Source organism: Macaca thibetana, chromosome 1, assembly GCF_024542745.1.
Source record: "Macaca thibetana thibetana isolate TM-01 chromosome 1, ASM2454274v1, whole genome shotgun sequence".
Taxonomy (NCBI): domain Eukaryota; kingdom Metazoa; phylum Chordata; class Mammalia; order Primates; family Cercopithecidae; genus Macaca; species Macaca thibetana.
In genome coordinates this window covers 207,973,807-207,999,453 of record NC_065578.1, presented here as the reverse complement: position 1 = coordinate 207,999,453, position 25,647 = coordinate 207,973,807, and the positions used below count along the sequence as shown (strand labels likewise).

The 25,647-nt window shown below is 44.0% G+C and overlaps 2 protein-coding genes across 5 annotated transcripts in view; one reads left to right on the top strand and one right to left on the bottom strand.

Moving 5' to 3' along the window:
• Positions 1–2,288, top strand: part of HEATR1 (HEAT repeat containing 1) — a 56,013-nt gene extending 53,725 nt beyond the window's left edge. Inside the window, exons 44-45 of the mRNA XM_050769579.1 lie at positions 859–967; positions 1,974–2,288. Of these exons, the coding sequence (XP_050625536.1) occupies positions 859–967; positions 1,974–2,062 (198 nt within the window). The 3' untranslated portion in view covers positions 2,063–2,288. The remainder of the gene's footprint in view (positions 1–858; positions 968–1,973) is intronic.
• Positions 546–25,592, bottom strand: LGALS8 (galectin 8). 4 transcript variants are annotated; one of them, XM_050770163.1, is made up of 11 exons: positions 25,505–25,592; positions 23,477–23,620; positions 15,646–15,734; positions 14,128–14,338; positions 12,612–12,731; positions 11,290–11,346; positions 10,217–10,243; positions 9,967–10,089; positions 9,362–9,450; positions 8,079–8,244; positions 546–4,956 (listed from the first exon to the last, which is right to left on the bottom strand). In XM_050770163.1, exons 2-11 carry the CDS (start codon positions 23,519–23,521, stop codon positions 4,807–4,809), a joined length of 1,077 nt encoding a protein of 358 aa, XP_050626120.1. In that variant the 5' UTR covers positions 23,522–23,620; positions 25,505–25,592; the 3' UTR covers positions 546–4,806. The 4 variants fall into 4 exon arrangements, with proteins under 4 accessions (XP_050626120.1, XP_050626129.1, XP_050626139.1 ...); XM_050770172.1 differs by having other exon boundaries at positions 14,128–14,257; XM_050770182.1 differs by lacking the exon at positions 9,967–10,089.
• Positions 25,593–25,647: the final 55 nt, after the last annotated feature.

The following is a 25,647-nucleotide window of genomic DNA, read 5'->3' as shown; positions in this document are numbered from 1 at the left end:
AGTTCAAATTCTTTATTAGGATATGCTAACAATGAGACTGTTTTCATGAACCCCCACATTTTAAACCATAGGTTTTTATACAAGTAGCAGTGTCAAATTTATTGTAATATTTTACTTTGATTGCACAAATCAAGGAAATCCTGATTGAATCTAGGTAGTTACAACTGGTTTTTTAATAATTCACTTTGTACTATCCAGATATTCTTTAAAATATCCAAAATTAGATGACCAGTAGGGCTTTTGTTTCAAAAGCTAACAATACCCAACTACTGCTTGCTTTCCTTATCATAGACAAGGCATGTGAGGAACACCCAGACATTTTTAAAGCCCCAAAATTAGGGTATCGTGACACAGAATGTTTTTTATTCAGTGCTGAGATGGGCACTTTCCCCAAGCGAGTGTCCTGGGCCCCTCATACAACTATGGTGGTGACCACAGTCAGGGGCTATGGGTGGGGAGACCCACCAGAGGCAGCTAGAGGCACTGTATTGGCAGCCTGGTGGGCTGGCGAGCTCCAGTGAAATAAAATTTGCAACAGACTTGAGTTTGCATGAGGCATTTTATTTTATTGTTTTTTTTTTTTTTTTTCAAAGGAAGAGATTATAAAAAGACATTTCACATTAAAGATTTGCAGTCGTGGGACACGGTTTGGAAAACACTGATTTATAAGGTTATGCATATTACAAATAGCTCCCAAATGGTTAAACTGGTATTCTAAGATGAAAGCTGAATGAGGTGAATAAATGCATGTGAACTAATGTTTAGTTTAGAAAGTTAGAGCTTGTCTCAAGTCAGTACAGCTCTTAAGATAATACAGTAACACTACCTTTTATTTCTTTGCTCTTTTATCCCTTTCAGGTTCGATTTGCTGCTTTGATTACTGTGTTAGCACTGGCTGAAAAACTAAAGGAGAATTATATTGTCTTGCTACCAGAATCCATTCCTTTCTTAGCAGAGTTGATGGAAGGTAATTCCCAAACTATTCCCAACTATTAAACAATTAAGGAATAATTCAGTAAAATTCTGTGAAAATGTGCCCAATGATAATGCAGATTTGGATATAACATGACTAGCAGTTGGTCCAGTCCTCATACAGGCGGCTCCAGTCTCAAATACAGGCAGGCTCGAGCTCCTGTTTTGAGTTGGGTGGAGGGAGCGAGTTGTGAAGTGACCACCTCGTGATCATTTGAGAGTTCGTTTACAGTGTGATCTTCACTGTCTTTACTTTTGTGGTGTTTTTTGATCATACAAGCAGATTACAGTAGTGTTTTTAATTAACCTCATACATTTATATGATTGAAGTTTTGGTCCCCAGATGGGAGGTTGTTTAATGGAAAGGCCTAGTGGCATTAAGGATGCAGTAGGATGTCCACTTTTAGTAGCAAGCGACTTTCCTTCACTACTCCATGTTAGGTGCTTTACATGGATTATTTCACTTAAAAATCACGTTTTATCTCTGTTTTACAAAGGAAGAAACTAGAGGCTTAAATGGTTTCAATTATTTGACAAAGATCACAAGCTCGTGTGTGTGACATGGGGAGCTATGACAGTTCTAGAACATAGCCTTAGGCCCAGGAAATACCAGTAAATGTTATTAAGGGAGGGGTGGTGGAACAAGTAGATCAGTACTGAACTGATTCACTGCTTATCTAAGCTAAAAAAGTACATTCTCCTTTGTTTCTTAGCTCCTGGAGGGGGGAAGTGTGAGCTACTAAAGGGGTGGCATCCCTAGGAAGTTTGAGTTTTTGGGGTTCTTATTCAGCTTCCAGGGCAAGCCTGTGGGCAGGGAATGAAGGCAGAAGGAGCAGTGTGGAGGGAGGGGGTCCGTGGCGCCCCCTGCTTTGTTAATGTGCTTCATTTCACTCTTGATTGAACGATTGCCAGAGAATGCAAGACATTAAGATTCAACTAATGAGAACTGAGGCAGGCGGACGGACTCAGATTTTAATTTTGATTTTTTTTTTTTTTTTTAGATGAATGTGAAGAAGTAGAACATCAGTGCCAAAAGACTATTCAGCAACTGGAAACTGTCCTGGGAGAGCCGCTCCAGAGCTATTTCTAAGACTTTCTGTGGTGTTTCATACTCTACTCAGAGTTCTGATTTTTCGTATTTTTATTCTTGGGTGTTGGGTGCCATGTTACTTTTGGTGCCTTAACACACCTACGTGGTACTTAACAAATGTTTTATCACTTTACAAAATTCTCACCTGGTTTATGCTGCCACATAAGCCTCTCCTGCCTACTGTGCAGAGCTGCAGAGAGAGTAAATGACATGGCATTTTTATACAGACGGATGTGTGTGCTTAAACATTTAGTATTCTCTTCCTGACTGATGGTAACATATCAGACCTGTTTACTTTTAGCACCCAAAGCAGACGCCTCATTTGTACTGTAAGCCTTGACTCTGCTGTACAGCAGTGTCTTATATACATGGTATCTGTGTTGCAGATTTCACTCCAAGTTGCTCTCTACTTCAAGAAAATGAAGTTTTTTAGCAATCAACAGAAATACTTTTGACCATAAAGCCTACTTTTCATTTTGGATAGGCGAACTTCAGCCTTCATTTCTTGTGCCTATAAAGAGAAGTGGTTCTGGAATGCTTTTTTTTTTTTAACCCAGAAGTGTGACTGTCACCTTTATCCTTTATTCCTCTGGGAAACAGGGGAGATGGAGGCAATACGCTGCTTCTAAAGCAGCTCACACCTGGCTGCTCACACAGAGGGCCCAGAAACACTGGGTGGCACGAGGAAGCTCCTCCCGGATTAAGAATGAACCCAATTCCATCGGTGGTTAACTAAGAATTACTTGTCTAAGACAGTAAGTATCAGTAGATTTTTTTCAGTGCTTTCAAGTGCCCTAATCTCTAGTACTGGGTCATGGTGAAGTTGGGAAGTGAGGGCTCAAATGAAATTAAATCTGCCCCCTTTTTAAAGGCATCAAGAACAATCCCATAGAATGTTCGCATTGAGTTTAAAAGCCTTTGAAACTAATATAGAAGTTTAATGCAGAAATGTGGCAAGCAAAAGGTCAACTTGCAGTTTAGAGACAGAGCTTGCTTGTATAGAATTGCATATTTCTAAGAAATGTCTCAATAAAATTCATTAATAAATACTAATAGCTTTTTAAATTTTTTACTCCATATAAAATGAAAATGAACTTAAGACTTATAAGGAATGATGTGAGTGGGCTATTTTTTTCCCAAATGCCTCACAGTCTCCAAAGCTCAGTTAAGCACCTTGATGGTCTTTAAGAAGAAAAATAACTGGAGGATTCTGGAGTCTTCTTGCCTTCTACAGCTTTCCCTGTGGCACCCCCCACCCCCAACCAGTGTCTTTGAGCTTGGTGAGACTCTGCATAAATTAACATGAAAAGCTGAAAAAGAATTAAGGGCTAGCAATTTCTACACTGAGTACTTTTTAAAAGATAAGATTGACAATGGCATTCTTTTCAATATATGGATAGAAATAATATCTAACTGAAATCTGTTCTGAAAATATTCCTAAATCCTGGCAGAGTTCTGCCCCAGTTTAATGTGATAAAATGATCCTCACTGAGCGAGCTTTTTTCCCTCCCGACTCCCAAACCTTTGAAATTTCCTGAAACAAGATCTGACCTGTAAAGATCCCATATATATGGAACTTCTGCCAACTCCCCTCAAATAATAGAAAAATTACAGAAATGCAACAATTTAACTTGCTGATACAGGTTTGATTTTAATCACTTAAAGCAGAAGAGTGCTTTGATCTCAGTTGCTAATGATGATGGACTAATCTTAAGAACAGAGGCCTTGAGTGGTGATTTGCATGGGAACAAAACAGATGTTTGCATTACCTCTGCCTGCTTGGTGGGTCTCTTAGTTGGTGTACACTTTCTGATACTGCCTGCCTTATGACTCCCTGAAGTCTAATCCTGACCTTACTTTGTTGCCCATAAATACCTTTCAAATTGAATGCATCTTGCCTCTTCCTTAAGCTTTCTGTAGGAGTCTGTGTAGACTCGGATTCGCCCTAAGTTCAAATACACAGAAATCAGCTGTCTTGGGCTTGGCATCAGGTTAATTTCAGCACCATTTCCTTGTTCTGCTTTGGGTTTTTTGCCTTAATTTCTGTGCTGTGCTCAGATGTCGTGCTAATTATTTGGTAAAGCTTGCAGCTAATAGAGCCACATGTTTATTGTGATAAAATGATGTAAGTCAACATCAGTCCTCCCAGTGATGGGATATGATAGCGCACTGGTTATGAGCGTGATCACCGGGGAAGGAGGTGTGTCTTCGATAAATTAGTGTCTTCGGGTGATTTAACGGCTGCATAACTAATCCCAGAGGACCCCTTAGAGTTGATGTAATGCCTGTAGAAAAAGCAGTGCACAGCGATAGAGCACAGAAGAGTCGAAGCTCAAGAGAACAGGGAACATACTGGTCTGTTTGACCACTAAGTGTATATGCCAGCTCCTTGCACAGTTTTGCCAAAAAAAAAAAAATCTGTGCTCAATACATGTTAGCTACTGTATTCTAGTAGGTACTCCATAAATACTTGTTGAATGGGATTCTTGAAGAGTCAGCCAAAGCAGGAGAGACGGCAGAGTGGCTTTAACTGGTTGTAAGTGTTGCTGCCCCCAGTTTCCCCATTCAGTGCTAGACACTGCCATACTTCATGGCAAGGACTGAGAACACCCAGCAGGACCGAAGGGCACACAAGCTCATTTTAACAATATAAACAATAGAATGACAGTGAGATGCGATTTGGCAAGGCCAGTATCACAGAAGCCATTCTGTATTTCGGTTTTTGTAGCAGCTGTGCAGGTAGGCTACCAGCTCCTTACTTCCACTAAGTGGATGTCTCCATTAATTTCCAGCGTGTCAATACTGCTGAGCTCTTTAAATCTGTGTTTGTACTCCAGGCTGTGTACGCCATTTACTGCAACCTTGAATTCTCTAACATCACAATAAATTATCATCTGAAAGGAAAGGAAACATGCCATTAGTGGTTCCCCTTAGTTTAAAATTTTGTGTGTGTTACACACTAACAGGGTGTCAGAATAAACCATTTGATTTCTTTATACGTAGAAAAGTCCTAGCCTGCTGCTGCTGACTTCCTTCTGTGACTTCCAAGACCCTAATCTAACGAAAGTGTCCCTGGTGGTGGCACTGTCTGCCTCATCCCACCCAGGGAAGTGACCTGGATGTGTCTGGAGCCTCACACCATCCCCAGGGCCTGCGGCCTTCCTTTCCTCAACAGCCCCTCTCCCTCGGCCGCATCCTGCCCCTTGCTCCTGGAAAGCTGGAGTGCTGCCCCTCCTCACTGATGCTGGGGACTCTCCTAAAGCAGGAAAACTCCTAATGTGGTCGCTCTAGTTCACTGAGATGCTGTTTCCAGCTAGTAGCCTGGAACCAAGGGACTTGGATCCTGTCTTTTCTGCCTCAAACGCTAGGATCGTGAACAAGCCAGACAATTAATACGAAATTTCAGCAGCTTAAGGCACTTGCTAGGGTTTTTACAGCTGCTTGGTGATCCTGATTCCATAAGCTCAGCACATCTTAGCCTCAGTGTGTTTGTCCAAAGCCATCAAAGCTGGGTATCCCATGAGTGCGAAGTGCTGTGCATTCCGGTAGATTCATTCAGATTCATCAGCAGTGTCTGCCCTTCACAGTCATCTGTGCCCAAAACTCAAACAATGAAAAACCAAAAAAACAACCAGCCTTTTACATCACCTTTACACCTCAACTTTACACTGCTGGCGCCACGCTGCTAGTGCCAGGCAGGGTTTCCACGCACACTGAGAAGGCCTCTGGGAGGCCCTGCACTGAGCTCTCCCTGTGCTCCTGGCCCCCCATGAAGGCTTCAGAAGAAGGAGGGGCAGCTCAGCCTTGCTGCCAACCCGGCCCCACCCCCAGAGGCCAGAATGAAGCACAAAACCTGAATCTGCAAAGCGGCAACTTGAGGGTTTTCGTTCTTTTGACAGGAGCCGTGGAAAGGGCTGCCAAGGAAAATCAGGAGGGAGGAAGTTTCAGCTCAAGTCCTGCACTCTGATAACAGAGCTGGCCAATGAAGCTTCTGTGGCTACAGAGGATTGGGGAAATAGATGTAACCTGAGATTCTGTCCCCACAAGAATGGTGGAAATCCCAGTTCCAACCAGGTAGAAGGGACCCTGGATATATTTAACAAAATCTCAAGAAAACACAAAACACACAGCCTCATGCTATCGCTCAGAAGGAAAACCAAGTTGGCAGCAGAGGGAGTCAATTAGTCACCTGTACTGTATCAGAGCAAGTACAAAGCCAGTGAATTACAAGCAAGTGGCAAAGAAATGACATGCCTCTGGGTGAGCAGACTACTGCAAATGAAAAGAAGGCACATCCTTTGCAAGACCCCCAGCCTAGAAGAAGACAGAACAACAGAATCCCTCACAACCATCTGATGCTGCCGAACAGCTGGGAGGAACATGGATTCCATCCAGAGGAAGAGCCCACGGATGAAATTACAATACTGAATGAGATTGTTTTTAAAACACTGTAGATACAACTAAAGTGTGTTTGAAACAGCAAGAAGATTTAAAATGACAGTGATGGTATAATGGAAAGACCTGAGATAATCTCAGTGCAAGCGTAGCTAAAAGGCAAGAGATGGAAGCCCCTGGAAAGGACCGATCAGTACAGAAAATCGTCAACAGTGATCAACATGAGGATAATTACTGTTCCTGAATTAGAAAATTAAATGGAAAAGATGATTGTTCAAAAGCATACAACATCCATCTATTCATTCCTTCAGCCAGCCATGCTTTTCACTGTCTCTGCAAAAAAAAATTGCCTGGAATATGGTTCATCTAATCCTAATGGTACGATTTGAATTACGAAGTTGGAGATATTTTCATCTTAGTATCTTTCAGCATTACTTGAATGTATCATTATTGTCCTCTTTTATATTAATATAGTAAATCCAAACTTGGGGCCGAGATAGGTCCAAAACAAGTTACATCATTGGTTTCCTGTCACCCACCACAAGGCTCAACTTCCTTCTAGAGCGCTCACCTCTGTTTCCCTCCAGCGAACCCCACGTCACCCTTTACGCCTTGACTCTTGCCAAGCCAGCAACCCTGTGCTGCCCTTCCCACTCTAAGGACTTGTTCAGATCAAGCCCTACATCTAGAAAAGCCAACCTTCAGCCTTCCACATCCTTCCCAGCTTTCTGAATTCCAAACCAATATCCACAATTTCCAGGGAACCCTCCATGATTAGCCCACATCCGTCTACGCTCCACATACCAGGGCGCTGCATTAGACTGGAACTTAGGAATAAATAACGCATGTCACATTGCTATCTATTCCGCCTGATACTCATGCTTTTAGTAACGGGTTTTGATGAGTCCTCAAGAACCCACATGGTCCAGAGGATGTGGCAGTTTAAAATGCTGTAGAATTATAACCTAAACCAATGACCCTAAGTGACTGTGTGAGGCAGTGGCACCTGAGCTGGTGAGTGAGGCTGGCCAAGCACCCGGCATCCACATCGCAAGGAGACGATTCTCTGCTCAGCATCCCAAAAACATATTTTGGGAAAGGTATGTGTTACAATAGTCACCTATTTGGGGACTCAGGACTACATGCCTTTTAGCTCCAAGGGACTGATGTATTTTTCCTTGAATACATACAAACAAGACTAACTAACTCCTTAGGAGAAAGGACTGCCACCTGAAACCATCTACCCTGATGGGAGGTGATGGCCAGTGCAAGCAAGCAGTTTTAGGGTCTCCACGTCCTCATGTCCGCTTCTGCAATTAAATGTGTGACTCCAGTCCTGAGACAAGCTTCCTGGTTACATTCCTATCAATATGGGGCTACACAGGAATTTTAATATGATGACAAATGTCAATTCCAGTGCACATAATTTGACACTCTACTGGCTTTGCTATTTATACTGATTGCCCACATTATAAAATGGGGCAAATTACAATCTCCAAGTAAACAAAAAACATACACGACCTCCACATACTGAGTTAGGACTTGATTTAAATGGACCACTTATCCCACTCCTGCTCCCGGATGCTTGGTGCTGTCCCATTTTCAAAAACTGTAACCTCACCTCAAAGTACATCCCAGGACTAAATGGGAAAGAGGTAATATTTCTCTCTTCTTCTCCCCAGGACTCCTGAAGAAAAGAATTTCTTATAAATGCTTTAATATTCAGGCGTGGGTTCAAGTGTAGAGCGATATCCTTTGATTTTCCTGCTAGTAGGTCAACATTAAAGCTTTTGAGAAAGGAAAAAAAAAAAAACAAAACAACAAACCTTAATTAACCAAGTAGGACAGAGTAGTGGCAGTTTCAGCAATGTTAATGGCCAGGCTTGAACTATGACCCTAACTCTGTGAAACATGTTCACATGGACATGGGAATGCAGATGAAGTTGAAATTTTAAACTCAGTATTCCACTAATTTGTTACTTGTAAAATAAAAAAAAAAATTTAAAACCCTTTAAAATGAGCGTTGAGGTTGAGATGTGGCTGGACAGAAATTGAAGGTTTAACGCCAGTTAAACCAAATGACTACTTCAGGCCACAGGAGCCTGGGATCCTCTCAAGCAGGTATTCTCTTTTCATCATCTACCCGTGTTCCTTCCTTCCTTGAAAGTATGCCACTTTCTAGGAAATAGCTCTAATTTCAAGCTTTCAGAAGGCTGGACATCTCTGGAAAAAGTTGTTAAAGCAGAAATTTTCTAAATCACATGACAATAGGGGCCCTAAAAAATGTTGCCTGGGCCGGACGCGGTGGCTCACACCTGTAATCCCAGCACTTTGGGAGGCCAAAGTGGGCGGATCACTTGAGGTCAGGCGTTCGAGATCAGCCTGGCCAACATGGTGAAACCCTGTCTCTACTAAAAATACAAATATTCAAAAACTAGCTGGGCGTGGTGGTGCGCCTGTAATCCCAGGTACTCCAGAGGCTGAGGTAGGAGAATCGCTTGAACACCCAGGGGGCGGAGGTTGTGGTGTGCTGGGATTGCGACACTGCACTCCAGTCTGGATGACACAGTGAGGCTCAATCTCAAAAAAAAAAAAAGAAAAAACAATGTTGCCTGATCTTACGGGGCTGCCCTGGAGTTCTCCAAGGCAAGGGTAGGCCTCGTGGACAAAAATGCTACTCTCTCGTCTGGCCAGAAAAAGGTGACGTCAGAACACTGGGCTTTAGTCCTGGCTCTGCCGCCAACTAGCTGTTAGCAATCTAACCTCCTCCTGCTTGAATCATCTCACCTTGGAAATGAAGATTCTGACACTAGCCCTAATTCTAGCTCATAAGACCGCTCACGGGTGGAAGGCGTAACAGGCACGGAGGTATCTGCACTGTGACTGCTACCCAAGGATACTGACCTTTTGGCATTTGTATTCACTTCTCCTTTAACGACGACAGTTCGTCCAGGGCCCATGGGGGTGTTCAACCTTGCAGCAAATGGCAGGCTCTGAAAAGCAGCCACAGTTAGGACAAAGAGGTCTGCAGAAAGTGATCTCCAGGGAAAACTCGTGTCCAAAGAACACTAGAGAATGTGTCAGAGCCATGACCCTGTAAATCCCAGGAGGGGAGACAGTCTGCCTTGGTCCCAGCTGGGTCCCCTGCAGCAGCACTGTCCCCGGCTCGAGGCACGCACTCACTGATTTATTTTAGACGATGAAATGAGTGACAGGGTGGGACCCGATGCCCTCTGTATGAGTGAAACACCCCAGGAAGGCCCCTGTGCCTGGGGTCTGAGGCAGCACTGTGTTCTGCTTGCAGGGGAAGCAGCCAAGCTGGGAGGCACTGAGGAAATACACAGGAATGGCTCAGAGGCAGGCCTGGTTGACGCTCGAATCTGTCCAGGGACAGCACACAAATGCAGTGGGGGCTGCTTTGGGCTTCTACTGTGGATACAGGTTACTTGTAACAGCTCATTACAACTTAATTTTTATATAGAGTTAAGAAAATTGGGGGCTCTTCAAACCTTTGACACATAGTTCATAGGTGGTATTTTGGTGCAAGTCAAACTGTGATTGACAGTCGAATCTTTGCTGTTGGTGTAGACAGTTCTGGGTACGATTTTAGAAATGTCTCCTCTATTACTAGGCTGTAGGGAAACAGTTCTACAGTAAGGAATGGAATGAATGAAGCTGCCCTCCAAGGTTTAAACTGTTCATTTTCTATGCAATTTTATAAAATATTCCACATGAAATAACCCAGGCAAAAATACTCACAAGCTGGGGCGTGCCAGACTTTGGAACCTATTGGAAAAGAAAGAAAACACAAGAACGTGAGAAGGGGAAGAATTATAGTTTATAATATGAAGCCTTGGTTGTGCTGAGCTGAGCCTGGCCGGAGCCGGGGACGTTCCTGCTCCACTCTGGTGTGACCTCCAGGCAGCTGGCGCTTTATGATGGGATGGTATGGTGTGAAGGGCTACACAGGTTGAGAAGACAGTCTGATATCCCTGTTCATTGAGTCCTTTATCCTCCACCATAAATTAATAATTTTTCATAGAACTATATGAAATTTTTTTAAGAGATAGGGTCTTATTCTGTCACCCACACTGGGGTGCAGTGGCTCAATCATGGCTCACTGCAGCCTCAACCTCCTGGGCTCAAGTCATCCTCCTACCTCAGCCTCCCAAAGCTGGGATCACTGCCATGCGCCACCATGCCCGGATAATTTAATTTTTTGTAGAGATGGGGTTCTCCCTATGTGGCCCAGGCTGATCTCAAACTCCTAGGCTCAAGCAATCCTCCACCTCAGCCTCCCAAAGTGCTGGGATTACAGGCCTGAGCCACCACATTTACCCAGGACTACATGAACTTCAAACGTGTCTTGGTTGTCCTTTCCAAGGTGCCCCCAGAATGCTGAGATTCTATTCTGTCTGTGAGTTGTGAACGTGCCAGTCAGTAAGACCTCACTTTCTCCATTAATAACGGCGTGTTTTTACATTGCAGTTATTCTCCCAGGGGTTGAAGATGCACGTGGAAGTTCATTTGCCAGTGCACTGGCTGATGTTCAATATTCAGAAATACCCCAGAACAGTACTATTCAGCAGTTAAGAGTGAGAGAGTTCTTTTTACATAAGAACAGTGAGTGGCAGTTACATAAACTGACTGGTGAAGCGTCAGCAAAAACTTATTGAGTGCCTGGCACCACAAGTATGGATCTCAATTTTCAAATGATTACTTGCGTTCTAAAAGCATAATTTTCAAAAACCCAGCCTTCTTGCCACTTCATTTATATGAGAGCTAAAACAACATTTTTGAACCAGTGGCTCATTAAAAGATTTAGTATTTACCTTTTCTCTACTTATCTCTGTCAGTTCCAGACCAGATGCTTGGGTACTCTGTAAATCCTGAGAAAATAAAGATTAATTTGTAACATCCAGTAGAAAATATTTTCTATATATAATCTGTTTGACATATCAAAAAATTATAAATGGTACTAAAAATATGCTTCAAAACTATAATCCAAAAATACACTTAACACTGGGGTCCTTTCCGGCCCCCATCAGATTGGCAAACATTACACAGAATAACAGGTAATGTCAACAAGAAGGTGGGAAGATGGCGGCTGAGAATGCAAATTGTTTTTATCCTCGTGAAGAAGGGTGAGTTAGTATCTATCAAAATGTTCAATGCAAATACAGTCATGTGTTGCTTAACCAAGGGGGTACGTTCTTTTCTTTTTTTTAGACAGAGTCTGTCGCCCAGGCTGGAGTACAGTGGCACGATCTTGGCTCACTGCAAGCTCCGCCTCCTGGGCTCACGCCATTCTCCTGCCTCAGCCTCCCGAGTAGCTGGGACTACAGGCACCCGCCACCACGCCCGGCTAAATTTTTGTATTTTTCGTAGAGACGGGGTTTCACCATGTTAGCCAGGATGGTCTCGATCTCCTGACCTCGTGATCCGCCCTCCTTGGCCTCCCAAAGTGCTGGGATTACAGGTGTGAGCCACTGTGCCTGGCCGAAGGGGGTACGTTCTGAGAAATGTGTCCTTAGGTGATTTTTGTCATCGTGCGAACATCACAGAATATTACTTAACAACCTTAGATGGTACTGCCTACTACACACCTAGGCTGTAGGGTGTGGCCTGTTGCTCCTGGACAGTGAATCTGTACAGCATGCACTGTACTGAATTCTGTAGGCAACCAGAGCGGGATAGTAAGTATTTGCGCATATAAACTTATCTAAACATAGAAAAGGTACAGTAAAAATACAGTATGACAAGCTTATGGGACCACTGTTGTATGTGCAGTTCATCATTGAACTGTCCTTATGCAACACATGACTGTGCTCTTTGACTCAGACACTCCCAGTCTAGGAAACTCTCTTATGGAAATAGTCCATTTTACACCCATGCAAAGGCAATAGCCACTACCCAGCTAAAAACAATGTGTGTTTTGCTAAAACCACACGAGATTTGAGATCCTACAGACAATGAAGCGCTGGCTGATGAAAACCCTTCTGCTAGTGTGAATAGTTCACTTCCAAAAAATTAATACTGCGATCAGGGAGAGCCGTCCTTTTTATGTCAATAGAAGTGTTATTTGAAGACTTTTTCTACCATCTCATCAAAAACCATCCTCATAAAAGACCCCAAGCTGTGGCAGGTCACTCACCGAGCTGAATCTAAAACCAATGGAGTGAATATTCACTTTGCCATAAATGCCCAGAGTGTCTATTTTCTCTGTGCCGATCCTGTGGCCATAGAGCAGAGTATGTTTTCCATTTACAGCCACCTAGAAAGATACAGAAGACAACCCCCCCCAAAAAAAAGTTAATAAATTAACTTCTTATCCAAATTTAAATGTTTCCTTGCATCCAATTTTATACCCTTTCCCACAGGTCTCCACACACATCTGACCACATTGTAACCGAAAGCACCCAAAACACTAGCAGTGCTTCCGAACTTCGAGTTCCTGATCTGATTAAGCACCAGGAACTGTCTCTCCCCAGACAAACACACAGTCACAAATACAGGTGCGTGTGCTTGTGTGCGCCTCTGCATACATGTGAGACATCTGGGTTCGAAGGTCTCCTGGAAGCCCAGGCACAGGTGCCCTGGAGGTCATGAACCCAGGTTAAAGATCAAAATCTGTTGACTTTGCTAAATAAAACTAATATGGACAAGTTACTCAACATATTTTTAAGATTCGGTTTTCATATTCTGAAGTAGGAACAATCTCTACCTCAACAGACTACAGTAGCAAGATGACGAGAAAGTAGCTTCCGCAGGTCCTCAGCACTCTACGTTGCTCCTCCTCCCTCCCTCTCAAATGCCAGGTGCCAGGTTAGGTTATAGGCAGAAAACGCAAGCAGCATACAATACAGTGTCTGACTCAAGGAGCTTCAAATCCCATTGTGGGGGCAAAATAAACACATCAAGCCAAAGCACAACTGTTAAAAAGAATGATACAGACACGGCTGGAAAGGCCAGAGAAGGGAGAGATTCGTGAATGGAGTTTGGGAGATTCAGAAAGATTTTCGGGCGGGAGCTGTATCCTGAAGATCAGAAAGGATCTGCACCAGAGACATGCGGGTCTGCTCTCACATTGGTACACACCTCTACTCTGGAAAAGCTCCACAGGCCAGAGGGCCAGCCGGTGTCCTCTAGGACCAAATTCAACCGTACACATACGCGCTAGGTATGACACTCCATGAAGCCAGAGTTGGAAGTGACATCAAGGATTTCTAGGATCTCCTCTGGATCTAAAATCTCGATCCTATAGAACTATCTTGTGGCAAGACTTGAATTTATAAAACCCTTCTGATTTCTATGCTAGGATTGCCCTTGTTAGCTCTTCGGGTGGTGGCGGTTATATTATAACTTACCCTCACATCATTAACATAATACTGTGTCAATTCAGAACTCAGCCCTGCTAGGAGAAACAGGATCTAATAAAAAGATCTGGTCACAATGGACCATATTTCTGCACGGCAACAACTGGCTGGAGAGTAGTGGTGCCACACCTCACATTTAGGTGCCTTCCTGGTCCTTTTATGGAGAAAAACTACAAAGCCAAACAAACTGTCTCAGGTGCAGGAAATACAAGGCCGGGCTCACAAACGTGAAAAGCGCCCCTGTGCAGTCCTGCCCACTCATGAGGACTCAACCTGGCCCTCTCCAAAACCTACCTGGAATTTGTCCTTCAGCACCATAATCACGATCTCAAAAGACTTCTCTCTTTTGAAAGGCGTGTCATAGGTGATCTCTTCCCGTCCCCATTTTTCTTTTATCAAAGTATTGCAAACAATGCAGCCGGCCCTTTTGAAACGAGGATTGAAATGAAAGGCCACGTCGGCGCGAGGTTTCACGCTGCTGCCATACTGCAGATCCACCTGGAATCTATGAGGGAAGACACAGGGGCCCCAAGAGCGCTCAGAAAGGAAAGCTCCCAGGAACGGCCCAGCAGGCACTACACTCCAGGCCCAGTGACCGGACTGACGGATCCCTCCTCGTTCATTCACTATGAGGCCGAAAGAGCTGGCTGCCTAATCTTCTTCTCTGTCTTCCTCAGTAACACAGCCCCTGAGTTTGAAATGGGTCTGAATCTGCCCAGAATAAAAACCTACCTTTCCCAGCCTTCCTTGCAGCTAGGCCTGCCTGTGCAGCTAAAGCTCTGCTGATAAGATGGAAGTGAAGGGCTCCGGGAAGACTACTGGAAACTGCCTTCAAAGTCAGCAAGCACTTGCCTTTTGTTCATCTCCGCTTCCCCGCAAACACCATGTGCACCCATCCAGCTACCCAAAGCACAGAGGTGAGGGCTGGAAATCTAGCTGCCAAGGATAACGGGAAAAGGGACCTCACCTCACCCTCAAGATAGCAGAGTGGTGAGCTGGAAGGAGTCTCCTTCTCTAACGACTTGAAGGAGTTGACTGAAAGGCCTGGGCTGTCTCCTTGACACTTAATTTTCACATCTCACTTAAACCACTGCTCTTCAGGTGTTAGGTACACAGAGCCGAGCCCAACACTAACGATACCACAGCTTGCATCCAAAGCAAGTATTCAGTAAAACCACCTGAACTAGATCTTCTGTGATGCTGTGGGAATGTCAGACTACAACTAGACTATCCCTGTCATCTGACCACAATTCCTTTCTTTAATGACATACCTAATTCTTTTTTTCTTTTTCTTTTTTTTTTTGTCAGCCAGTCTGGAGTGCAGTGGCTTGATCACAGCTCACTGCAACCTCAAACTCCTGGGATCAAGTGATCCTCCTACCTCAGCCCCCTGAGTAGCTGGAACTACAGGCACACACCACTATGCCCAGTTAATTTTTTTTTTTTATTTTTATTTTTTAACAGATGGGAGGGTCTCACTATGTTGCCCAGGCTGGTCTCAAACTCCTGGCCTCTAACAGTCCTCCCGCCTTGGCCTCCCAAAGTGCTGGAAAAGCATGTGTAAGTCACCACATCCAGCTGATAGTTCTAATTTTTTATACTGAAATCAGACTTACAGCAATGAAATAAATCCCAATAACCTTTATTTAGTCATTCATTCCACGCTCCTCAGCACCTTGGCCAGGGATGCTGACGAAAGCAAATTAGGCCTCAAAGTATCAAATGGTCTCTCCCACATTACTCTTTGTTATCGTTCCACAATCACAAAAAGACAGCTTATTCATGCTCCTTCCCTCAGCACAATGATTTTACCTGTCTGCATCACTAGGAACATGCCCACGTATTACAATCAAAGTTCCAGGATCCAACTGATCAGGAATGGTGCCAACATACGGGATTACCTAAGAAAAAAAAATTTAACAAATGTACGTTTACATAAACAACATTACTTTCTAAGCAATTACAATCCAAACTCATTATTGATACAGAAAAACTACGTTTTTTAGGGCTGCACATAAATCTGCTCAGAATCCAGCATTTTCCAAGTCATCTTTCCTATTCAAACAGCTATAAAAAGGAACCGCATGGCCAGGATATTTGCAATAGCTGCAAACCACTATGTCTCTTTGGAAAGAGACACAAGATACGAAATATTATTCACAGTAGTTTGTATCTGGCTGAGAGTTTGTGAAGCAAAACTTCTGCTTAATATGATAATTATAATAGAAAAAAAAAAAACAACAGTTGTTGCAATGCCATGTCTACTCATTCCTTTTCCCACTGTTCCACTGCTGATCCCAACAGAAAGTTCAAGGCCACACTAGGCCCAAAAGCCAATGCTGATGGAGACGATGACAAGCACTCACTGCCTCTGAAGGAAGCTCCAAGTTAAGCCACACCCCCACACCTGGGATTCCAGGGCCTGCTCTTCTCCGCTGGACTCCCAGACTGCAACCCAGACTGCACTGTGAGAAACCAGAGAACTGCATGATCATGAGGATGAGTGGGTGCCTGTGGGTCTTCAAGACACGGCATCCACCTACCTTGCACCAGTCCAGTCTGCAGGCGTGGGCTCTTACAGTTGGCCCCACCCAGTATTCAGGTCTCAACCTGCACCGTCACTGCCCAGAACCCAGCCCTTTTCTTCTGGGACCTGCCACACTACCAGATCTTGTCATTCCCCTTCCCCAGAGATGACCACAATGTCCTCCCAGTCCACTGGCTGGGGACCTGTGCTGTGTGGCTGCCTCTCCTGCATCACAGCCATCTGCCTCCATCTGGAGCATCTGACCAGGATGCGCAGCCCACACACCGTTACGTCTCACACCAAGCTCACCCAAATTATGATGTGCACAGTAAAACCTACCCAAGGTACTTCTGATTGTCAAGAAATAAGAAATAAAATAAGACGGGCCACAGAAAAGTGATTATCAATTGGTGGCTCCTAAACTGAAATCGACTTCAGGCACAGCCTCCTCTGTGGAGCCCTCTTCAAGCTCCCTCGGTGACTGAGGCAGCCCCTCTCAGAGGCTTCGTGAGAGCGCTTTGGATTCTGTTTGTTTGCGTGTCGGTTTGCCTAGACTGTGGGCTGCAGGGGACAGGACTGGCTCATCACCTTTACCTCCCCAGGAGAGAGGTCCAGAGACGATCGGTAATTGCGTAGTGAATGAACGAACTCTCACCTGTCTGAAAAGTGGGCTCTGGCAGGCCTCATACCTATAGAGGAGAGGCAACAAAGCAGCTGCTGAACTGCAAGCTGAGCCCACAAGCTCCCTGTTGCCTTAGGCAATAAGATGGGAAATTATGGAAGCCAGTTATCTATTTGCTGTCATAGCAATTGCTAGGAGTAGGGTGGAAGGCCCATGACATCAGAGAACAAAAAATACAACAGAGAGTGTACACTGGGGCTACAGCTGCACATCAGGGTAGCTGATTTTGTGTGTAGAGAATGGGGAAGGACCTACATCCCTACCTTGATCTTTTGGGTCACAGCTGGTTCCAAAAATATATAGCAGCATGTTTCATAGCGTTAATCTCTTAATAAAACGAGAGGTTTTTATAACTTCAAATTTCATGTTAAAATTATATTTATGCGAAATATGTAATAACACAAATTTTAGTAATTAAGTGAGAAAGTAATCTATAAAGGCATATATAGTATGATTTCAACTAAATAAATACGAGCATTAAAAAGAAAACCTTGCTAATTAATCACATCGTATCCTGTATCAAAATACCCCATATACCCCATAAATAGATATACCTACTACATACTCAAAAAAATTCAAAATTAAAAAAAGAAAAACACTAAAGAAGTCAGCCAAAAATGATAACAATAGTTTTCATGGGGGAGGATGGGATTTTAATTTTTTTCTTTATATACTTTCTTACTTTGCAGATGTCTATAATAAGCATCGATATTTTTATAACCACAAAAATATTTTTAATTATATGTTTAATTTTAGAGCTGGAAAGAGCTTTTTGAGACAAAACAATCTATTCCCATTACTTTTCAAGACAGTCTTAAAAAAAAAAACCCAGGCTAGAGTGCAGTGGCATGATCTCAGCTCACTGCAACCTCCACCTCCCGGGTTCAAGCCATTCTCCTGCCTCAGCCTTCCAAGTAGCTGGGATGCCCAGCTAATTTTTTGTAGTTTTAGTAGAGACGGGGTTTTGCCATGTTGCTGGGCTGGTCTCGAACTCCTGGGCTCAAAGTGATTCTCCCAAAGTGCCGGGGTTGCTTTGGGAGGTAATGAGCTTCTGGATGCAAGGCTCTCTATTAGGCAGACTGCAGCTAGAAAGAAGCGTAAGAGTCAGACACCCAGGAAACATAATTAGAGCGAAAATGTGATACTCTGTTTGGCTGCTGAAAATTGGTATCCCCTTCCATATCTGGAAAATCCCCTACCTTATGAACATTAGACCTCATCTAGACTGCAACAAGGTAAGACCAGGGGACAAAACTGCCAGTTAGAATTTCCAGCTCAGATTTTAAGTAAGAACCAGTGACAAGCAGCAGCCACAATGATGCAGTATTCACTCTGGCAAGGGGGCAGCAGCTGTATTTGGGGTTGGAGAAAGTTACATCCGGGGTCAGAGGCAGCTATATCCAGGGTCAGAGGGAGCTACATCTGGGGTCAGAGGCAGCTACATCCAGGGTCAGAGGGGGCTACATCTGAGGCCAGACGGAGCTACATCCAGGGTCAGAGGGAGCTACATCCAGGGTCAGAGGGAGCTACATCCGGGGTCAGAGGCAGCTACATCCAGGGTCAGAGGGGGCTTCATCCGGGGCCAGAGGGAGCTACATCCAGGGTCAGAGGGGGCTACATCCAGGGTCAGAGGGGGCTACATCTGGGGCCAGAGACAGCAGTGGCATTGGTAAAGTAGCAGAGACACAGTACCATCTGTGTCCAGTGGTGACAACAGATGCCTCTTCATGGGAACGGTCCTATAGCATGCTTGTATATCTGTGGCTACCTATTCTCCCAGCCGCACTATCATTTAGCAAATTCCTTTTCTGCTTAAAGAGTTGGCTTCTGTTGCTTGTAACTACAAACTCTGACCAATTCAACATCTTTTAAAAAAAAAATGGGGTCCAGGCATGGTGGCTCACACCTGTAATCCCAGCATTTTGGGAGGTGGCGAATCACTTGAGGTTGGGAGTTGAACACCAGCCTGACCAACATGGAGAAACCCCGTCTCTACTAAAAATACAAAATTAGCTGGGCGTGGTGGCCCATGACTGTAATCCCAGCTACTCAGGAGACTGAGGCAGGAGAATCACTTGAACGCGGGAGGCAGAGGCTGCAGTGAACTGAGATCAGGCCATTGCACTCCAACCTGGGCAACAAGAGCAAAACTCTGCCTCAAAAAAAAAAGAGGGGGTTTAGAGTAACAACCAATTCTGTTTCATTTCTAAATACTTTCTTAACCAGCTAGCATTTAATCATACCTTAAGAACTCTATAAACAACAAGAAAAATAAAATATATAGGTAGATAATGAACTGCCAAACAAGGAATTTCACTGACAGCATTTCTGGTATGAAGTAAAGATACTGTCTTCCAAATTATTCATTCAAATTGAATAGAAAGAAAAGGAAGCAGTGGGGCGCTGTGGCTCACGCCTCTAATCCTAGCACTTTGGGAGGCCAAGGCGGGCAGACTGAGCTCAGGAGTTCGAGACCAGCCTGGGCAACATGGTGAAACCCTGTCTCTACTAAAACACAAAATAACAATTAGCTGGGCATGGCGGTGTGCACCTGTAGTCCCAGTTACTCGGGAGGCTGAGGCAGGAGAATTGCTAGAACCCAAGAGGCGGAGGTGGCAGTCAGACAAGATCGCACCACTGCACTCCAACCTGGGCAACATAGCAAGCCTCCGTCTCTTAAAAAAATAAATAAAGAAAAGAAAAGAAAAAAAACAGAAAAGGAAGCCTTCCTGCCTGCCTGCCTGCCTTCCTTCCTTCCTCCCACCCTCCCTCCCTCCCTCCTTCCTTCCCTCCCTCCCCTCCTCCTCCTCTTTCTCTCTCTCTCTCTCTCTTTCCTTCCTTCCTTCCCTTTCTTTCTTTCCTTCTTTCTTTTCTTTTCTTTTCTCTCTTTTCTTTCTCTCTCTCTCTCTCCTCTCTTCTCTCCTCTCTCTCTTTCTTTCTGATGAAGTATCGCTCTGTCGCCCAGGCTGCAGTGCACTTGTGTAATCTTGGCTCACTGCAACCTCCACCTCCCAGGTTCAAGCAATTCTCCTGCCTCAACCTCCCATATAGCTGGGATTACAGGCCCCCGCCACCATGCCTGGCTAATTTTTGTATTTTTAGTAGAGACGGGGTTTCACTATGTTAGTCAGGCTGGTCTCGAACTCCTGACCTCAAATGATCCTCCCGCCTCGGCTTCCCAAAGTGCTGGGATTACAGGCGTGAGTCACGGCGCCCAGCCTCTGACTTTTTTATTTTTGAGCTTGGTTCTTGCTCTGTCACCCAGACTGGAGCACCGAGTCACGCTCACTGCTCACTGCAGCCTCAACCTCCTGGGCTCAAGCAATCCTCCCACCTCAGCCTTCCTCGTAGCTGGGACTACAAACGTGCACCACAATGCCCAGCTAATTTTTGTATTTTTATAGAGAGACAAGGTCTCACTATGTTGCTCAAACTGGTCTTGAACTCCTGGGCTCAAGTGATCCACTAGCCTTGGCCTCCCACAGTACTGGAATTACAGGCGTGAGCCTCTGGACCCAGCCTTAGAGCCTGACTAAGTCTTGGAATTCTATCAGTTGAACTAGTCAAAGAAATATACTAAATAGGGGAAAAAATACATAGGCCAGTCACAATATTTACTTCATCTTTTCCAAGAAAACTTAATGTGGACAGTTGGTCTAACACCAATGTGGACCAAAATATTAGAAATAGGCCAGGCATGGTGGCTCATGCCTGTAATACCAACACTTTGGGAGGCCAAGGCAGGAGGAGTGCTTGACCAGACTGAGAAACATGGCAAAACTCTGTCTCTACTGAAAAAAAAAACAAAAATTAGCCAGGCATGGTGGTGCATGCCTGTAGTCCCAGCTATTTGCGAGGCTGAGCCCAGGAGGTGGAGTTTGCAGTGGGGTAAGATTGCACCACTCCACTCCAGCCTGGGTGACAGAGCGAGCCTCTGTCTTAAAAAAAAAAAAAAAAAAATGGAAACATTAATGAAATAAAAATTAAAAAGTGGCGATGTGTTTATAATGCCTAATAAAGAATACTGACACTCAAGAAATATTTACTTATTAAACCTATCAGTAACAAAATAACCATGATTCAAGAAAACAGGTTTTGTGTGTGTGTGTTTTTTTTTTGTTTGTTTGTTTGTTTGGAGATGGAGTCTCGCTCTGTCACCCAGGCTGGAGTGCAGTGGCACCATCTTGGCTCACTGCAACCTCCACCTCCCAGGTTCAAGCAATTCTCCTGCCTCAGCCTCCCGAGTAGCTGGGACTACAGGAGGCCACTACCACGCCTGGCTAATTTTTGTATTTTTTAGTAGAGATACAAAAAATAATTTTGTATATTTTATTTTCACCATTTTGGCCAGGCTGGTCTTGAACTCCTGACCTCGTGATCCACCTGCCTCAGCCTCCCAAAGTGTTGGGATTACAGGCGTGAGCCACCGCACCTGGCTGAAAACAGTTTTCCTAAGTCTAGCTTATAAAATATACTAATTGATTAACTTTAAATAACTAAGTTGGCCAGGCACGGTGCCTCACGCCTGTAATCCCAGCACTTTTGGAGGCCAAGATGGGCAGATCACCTGAGGTCAGGAGTTTGAGACCAGCCTGGCCAACATGGTGAAACCCTGTATCTACTAAACACACAAAAATTATCTGGGCATGGTAGCACGTGCCTGTAGTCCCAGCTACTCAGGAGGCTCAGGTACTAGAATTGCTTGAACCTGGGAAGCAGAAATTGCAGTGAACCGAGATTCTGTCATTTCACTCCAGCCTGGGCGACCAGAGGGAAGCTATGTCTCAAAAAAAATTTTTTTTAAATTAATTAAATAAATAAAATAAGTTATTTACAGCCTTTTTTTTTTGTGGAACATTGAAAGGGCAACTAGCTACAAATGAAAGAAATTCAGGGCCATACGGGCCCTTAATACTATAAATATTTTATGGTAGTGAAATTTAAAGACAGAGCAAAATGTTTTTGCCATTCAGTTCAGTCTTTCTACCTCTAACCTTTCCTACTCTTTTGTAAGAACTGATAATAAAACAGAGAAATTTAAAAATAAAGAAAAAAAGCTATTTGCCAAAAATATCTCCCTTGGAAACGCATTATCCTCAGAACAGCATCCAGACCATGCCACAGGAGCGAAGGCATTTTCTGCCCTGGAGCAGAACGACTTCTCCAGATCCCCTTCCTCAGGAAATGAAGTCTACTTATTTTTGTTCCTCCTCAATAGTTGAGAGTACTGACCCCAGAAACTACAGGAATCATCAGTATGAGAGAATCAAGATATGCAGGAATTGCATCTATGAAAGTATCTTCTTTTCTGTGTGAAGGGCAGAATTGAACAGTGTAATAACCTTCATCCATTCTCCCAGCTTGAGCCAAAATGAAACTTCAGATACCCCCGGCAGGCAGCCTGGTTTGTTGTTGTTTTTTAAAGATCTTTGCAGGAAATCAGTTTACAACCTTGAGATGTTTTTCACTCTAACATGCACAAAGTCATCTTAAATGTCTCACTAGCTTCCATTTCAGGAAGTCATCTTTTTAAAACTTACTGCCACTGCCCTGCTATTGTTCCTAAAACCGACTTTGCTTGATACAGCAGTGATACCTCATTCTTACACAATGACATTAAAACTCAGGGAAAAAGGAATTACAGCTATAAAGTAAATGACAAAAACTTGAACCCACACACACTCACAAAACTGGTTTAGGGCCTTATTTCAAGGATTCTCACCCTTCCTTTTGCCCAAGAATCTTCTAGGAGGTTACTAAAAAAGTGGCTGTCCTTTCCCAGACCTCAATTCAGGATTCAGCTTCAAATAGGTGGAAACTAGACATTCCTAAAGATTCTCACCACCACATAAAACTAAAACAAGCTCTTTACTGCTTAGGATTACAGGGCAATTTCCAGCAATTACAGTCATTCAGGGGTTCTAGGACCAGCCTGAACTGCACGAGACCCTTTACTACTTCTCACTCTCCGTCTCCCCACTGGCTTTTGACATTTTCCCTGCTCAAGTGCCAAGCAGTATTTGAAAGGCTGAGGGAAAGATCGAGACATTAACTTCTCATGGACAGCTCTAATTAAAAAAGAAAATGAAAAACTTGTAGAGTAAGAAATCCATTTGCCTTTAAAAACTAAAATTTATGATTAGCTGAGCCTCCTCCCATTACCAAAAGTTGGCATTCCCTCCACTCTACCCAAACGTTCCCTGTTTATAACACTGTTTCATCACATCATATTGCCATTGTGACTTCTTCCTCCACTAGAGGACAACAGCTGTTTTGTAGTCAGCGCCCACCACCATCCCTATTACATAGTAGGTGCTTTAAATATGTTCACTGGCTTTTATTTTTGCCCTGTCTCCCAATGGATAATTAATATTCTATTGGATCTGCTCTCAATCCTGGCATAGGTAAAATGTTATTTTCTAGAAATCAGTTACCGGGTTATAGATGATATTCTGTAGGTTGTTTAATGACAACATCATTCTTTTCCAGCTTCTTGTTGGAGTCTCTTCTGTGTATGACCTGAGATTTTAGGCCAGTTTCATTTAAAGATTACCTGGATTGAAACTGAGGCACTGGCCCTGTGTAAAGTAAAAACAGAGGAAAAGAAAAGTAAGCATGTAGCATTTTTCTTCATATCCTATTTTAAAATTTAAATTATATATTATGTTACTGATATTTACCAAATAATAGAATGTTATTACAATCAAAGATCTGCCTCCCATTCTTACCAGTGTGCTCATATACTAAACAATTTTGGATTTTGAGTGTAGGAAATACTGACTTAGAAAATACATCAGTAGAAAATTTCTAACATGGAATTTATTATTAAAAATACTAAAATAGGCCAGGCATGGTGGCTCACGCCTGTAATCCCAGCACTTTGGGAGGCCAAGGCGGGTGGATCACCTGAGGTCAGGAGTTCGAGACCAGCCTGAACAATATGGTGAAATCCCATCTCTACTAAAAATACAAAAATTAGCCAGATGTGGTGGCATGCACCTGCAGTCCCAGCTACTCAGGAGGCTGAGACAGGAGAATTGCTTGAACCCAGGAGGCAGAGGTTGAAGTGAGTCAAGATCGTGCCACTGCACTCCAGCCTGGGCAACAGAACGAGACTCCATCTCAAAAAAACAAATTAATTAATTAATGGCAATTACTAATTAAACAGTCCTGTACAATTGTCAGAGGTATTCATTTCACTTTTCATTTCCATAAAAGGACAATTATTACAGTATTCACATCATTGGTTTGTTCTGAGGGTTGAGTTAATAAAATAGTGAAAGAGTAAGTGCTATGTTAGCTATTATTATTGTGAATAAAAAGAATTGCTCTTCCTCCTCCAATGTAAACAAATCAAAGTGGGGAAATCCAATAATTTTAATAATATTAAGATACAATTTTCTCTGGTGCTTTAAAAAAAAAAAAAAAATCACAGGGCAGGGGAGTGTTGGAAAGCATCAGCCACATTTCTTAAGATAAAGGCACCCATGGACACTACATTTAATAACTCTAAGAAAAACTCGATGACTTTAAGCAGAACTAAAAGGGAAATGAAACTAGAGCTTCCTGTATTTTACTTCCAGCAATTGTCATTATACCGCACACCAACAATACACACCGATCAAATCTATTACTTTTTCTTTATTAAGAAAAAAACTGTACCCCTCTTGGTTTACCACCTAAATATAACCCGTCTATGTCATTAACTGAATTCGTTAGTCAAAACCTCAAAACTCTGACTCCGTGACTCATTACAGGAAGCAAGAACAAGAGCAAAAAGAATGGATGCCGAGTTGCCATACACATGTGTGATAACCAGCAAGTGACCCAATTTAAATCATCGGCTTGCATTAAATCACGCAACCCCCGAAGTATCCCCAGGAACAGGTCCCGCCAGCATGACCACTTCGTATGCATCACAAGAAGCCATCACTTAAGTTTCACGTACGGTCAAAGGAAGTCACATGACTTGCCCTTTGAAATGTTTTAATACTGCAGTCAAATGACTCGGCATCCTGAAGAGCGTGTAAGAGGCAGGGAAAGCAATGTCACTACAAATTCCGGGACGGAAGCTTCCCCAGATTCCTCCACTTGGAGGTGGCTCTAGGCCTCAGGTTAGGAGGGAACAGGGTAGAAAGCAGCACAGGTGCGGTGGATTTGCAGCGAGGAGACACCGCAGGACAAACAGCCTGACTCCAGCCAGGGATATACAAGAAAGGCCGCGACTCCTGATAACCCCTTATGCCCCGGAGCAGCCTCGCCTGCAGAGGCAGCGTCCCCGCCACCCAGCCCCGGCTCTGCCGCGGTGAGGACCTGCGGGTTGGGGTGGACTGGACACTGTCCCACCCATCAAATCGTGATTTAGGAGCCGTGACATCCGAATGCCATCCTCCACTGGCGAGGCCCTCAGAGCAGCCACCCCCCTAGCGACTGTCCCAGTGGCCGGGGGTCGCGCTACTCACCCAAGGACTGGTGTTTCAGGCGCTCCACGGAGCAAGTTGTCCGTCAGCCGCTAGGTGCCGTCCGGTTCCCGGCTGGGGCGTCCGTGGGCGGCTACGGGAAGCGACAGGAGTCAGTCCTCGTTCACTTCCTGGCTCTCCCGCTG

Coding starts and splice junctions, on each gene's coding strand:
- LGALS8 (XM_050770163.1), bottom strand. CDS start 23,521: ATGATGTTGTCATTAAACAACCTACAGAATATCATCTATAACCCG. Junction 14,339..15,645: donor GTTCCTAGTGATGCAGACAG/GTAAAATCATTG, acceptor CTTCCCTCATAG/ATTCCAGGTGGATCTGCAGT. Junction 11,347..12,611: donor TTGGTTTTAGATTCAGCTCG/GTGAGTGACCTG, acceptor TTATTTTCTCAG/GATTTACAGAGTACCCAAGC.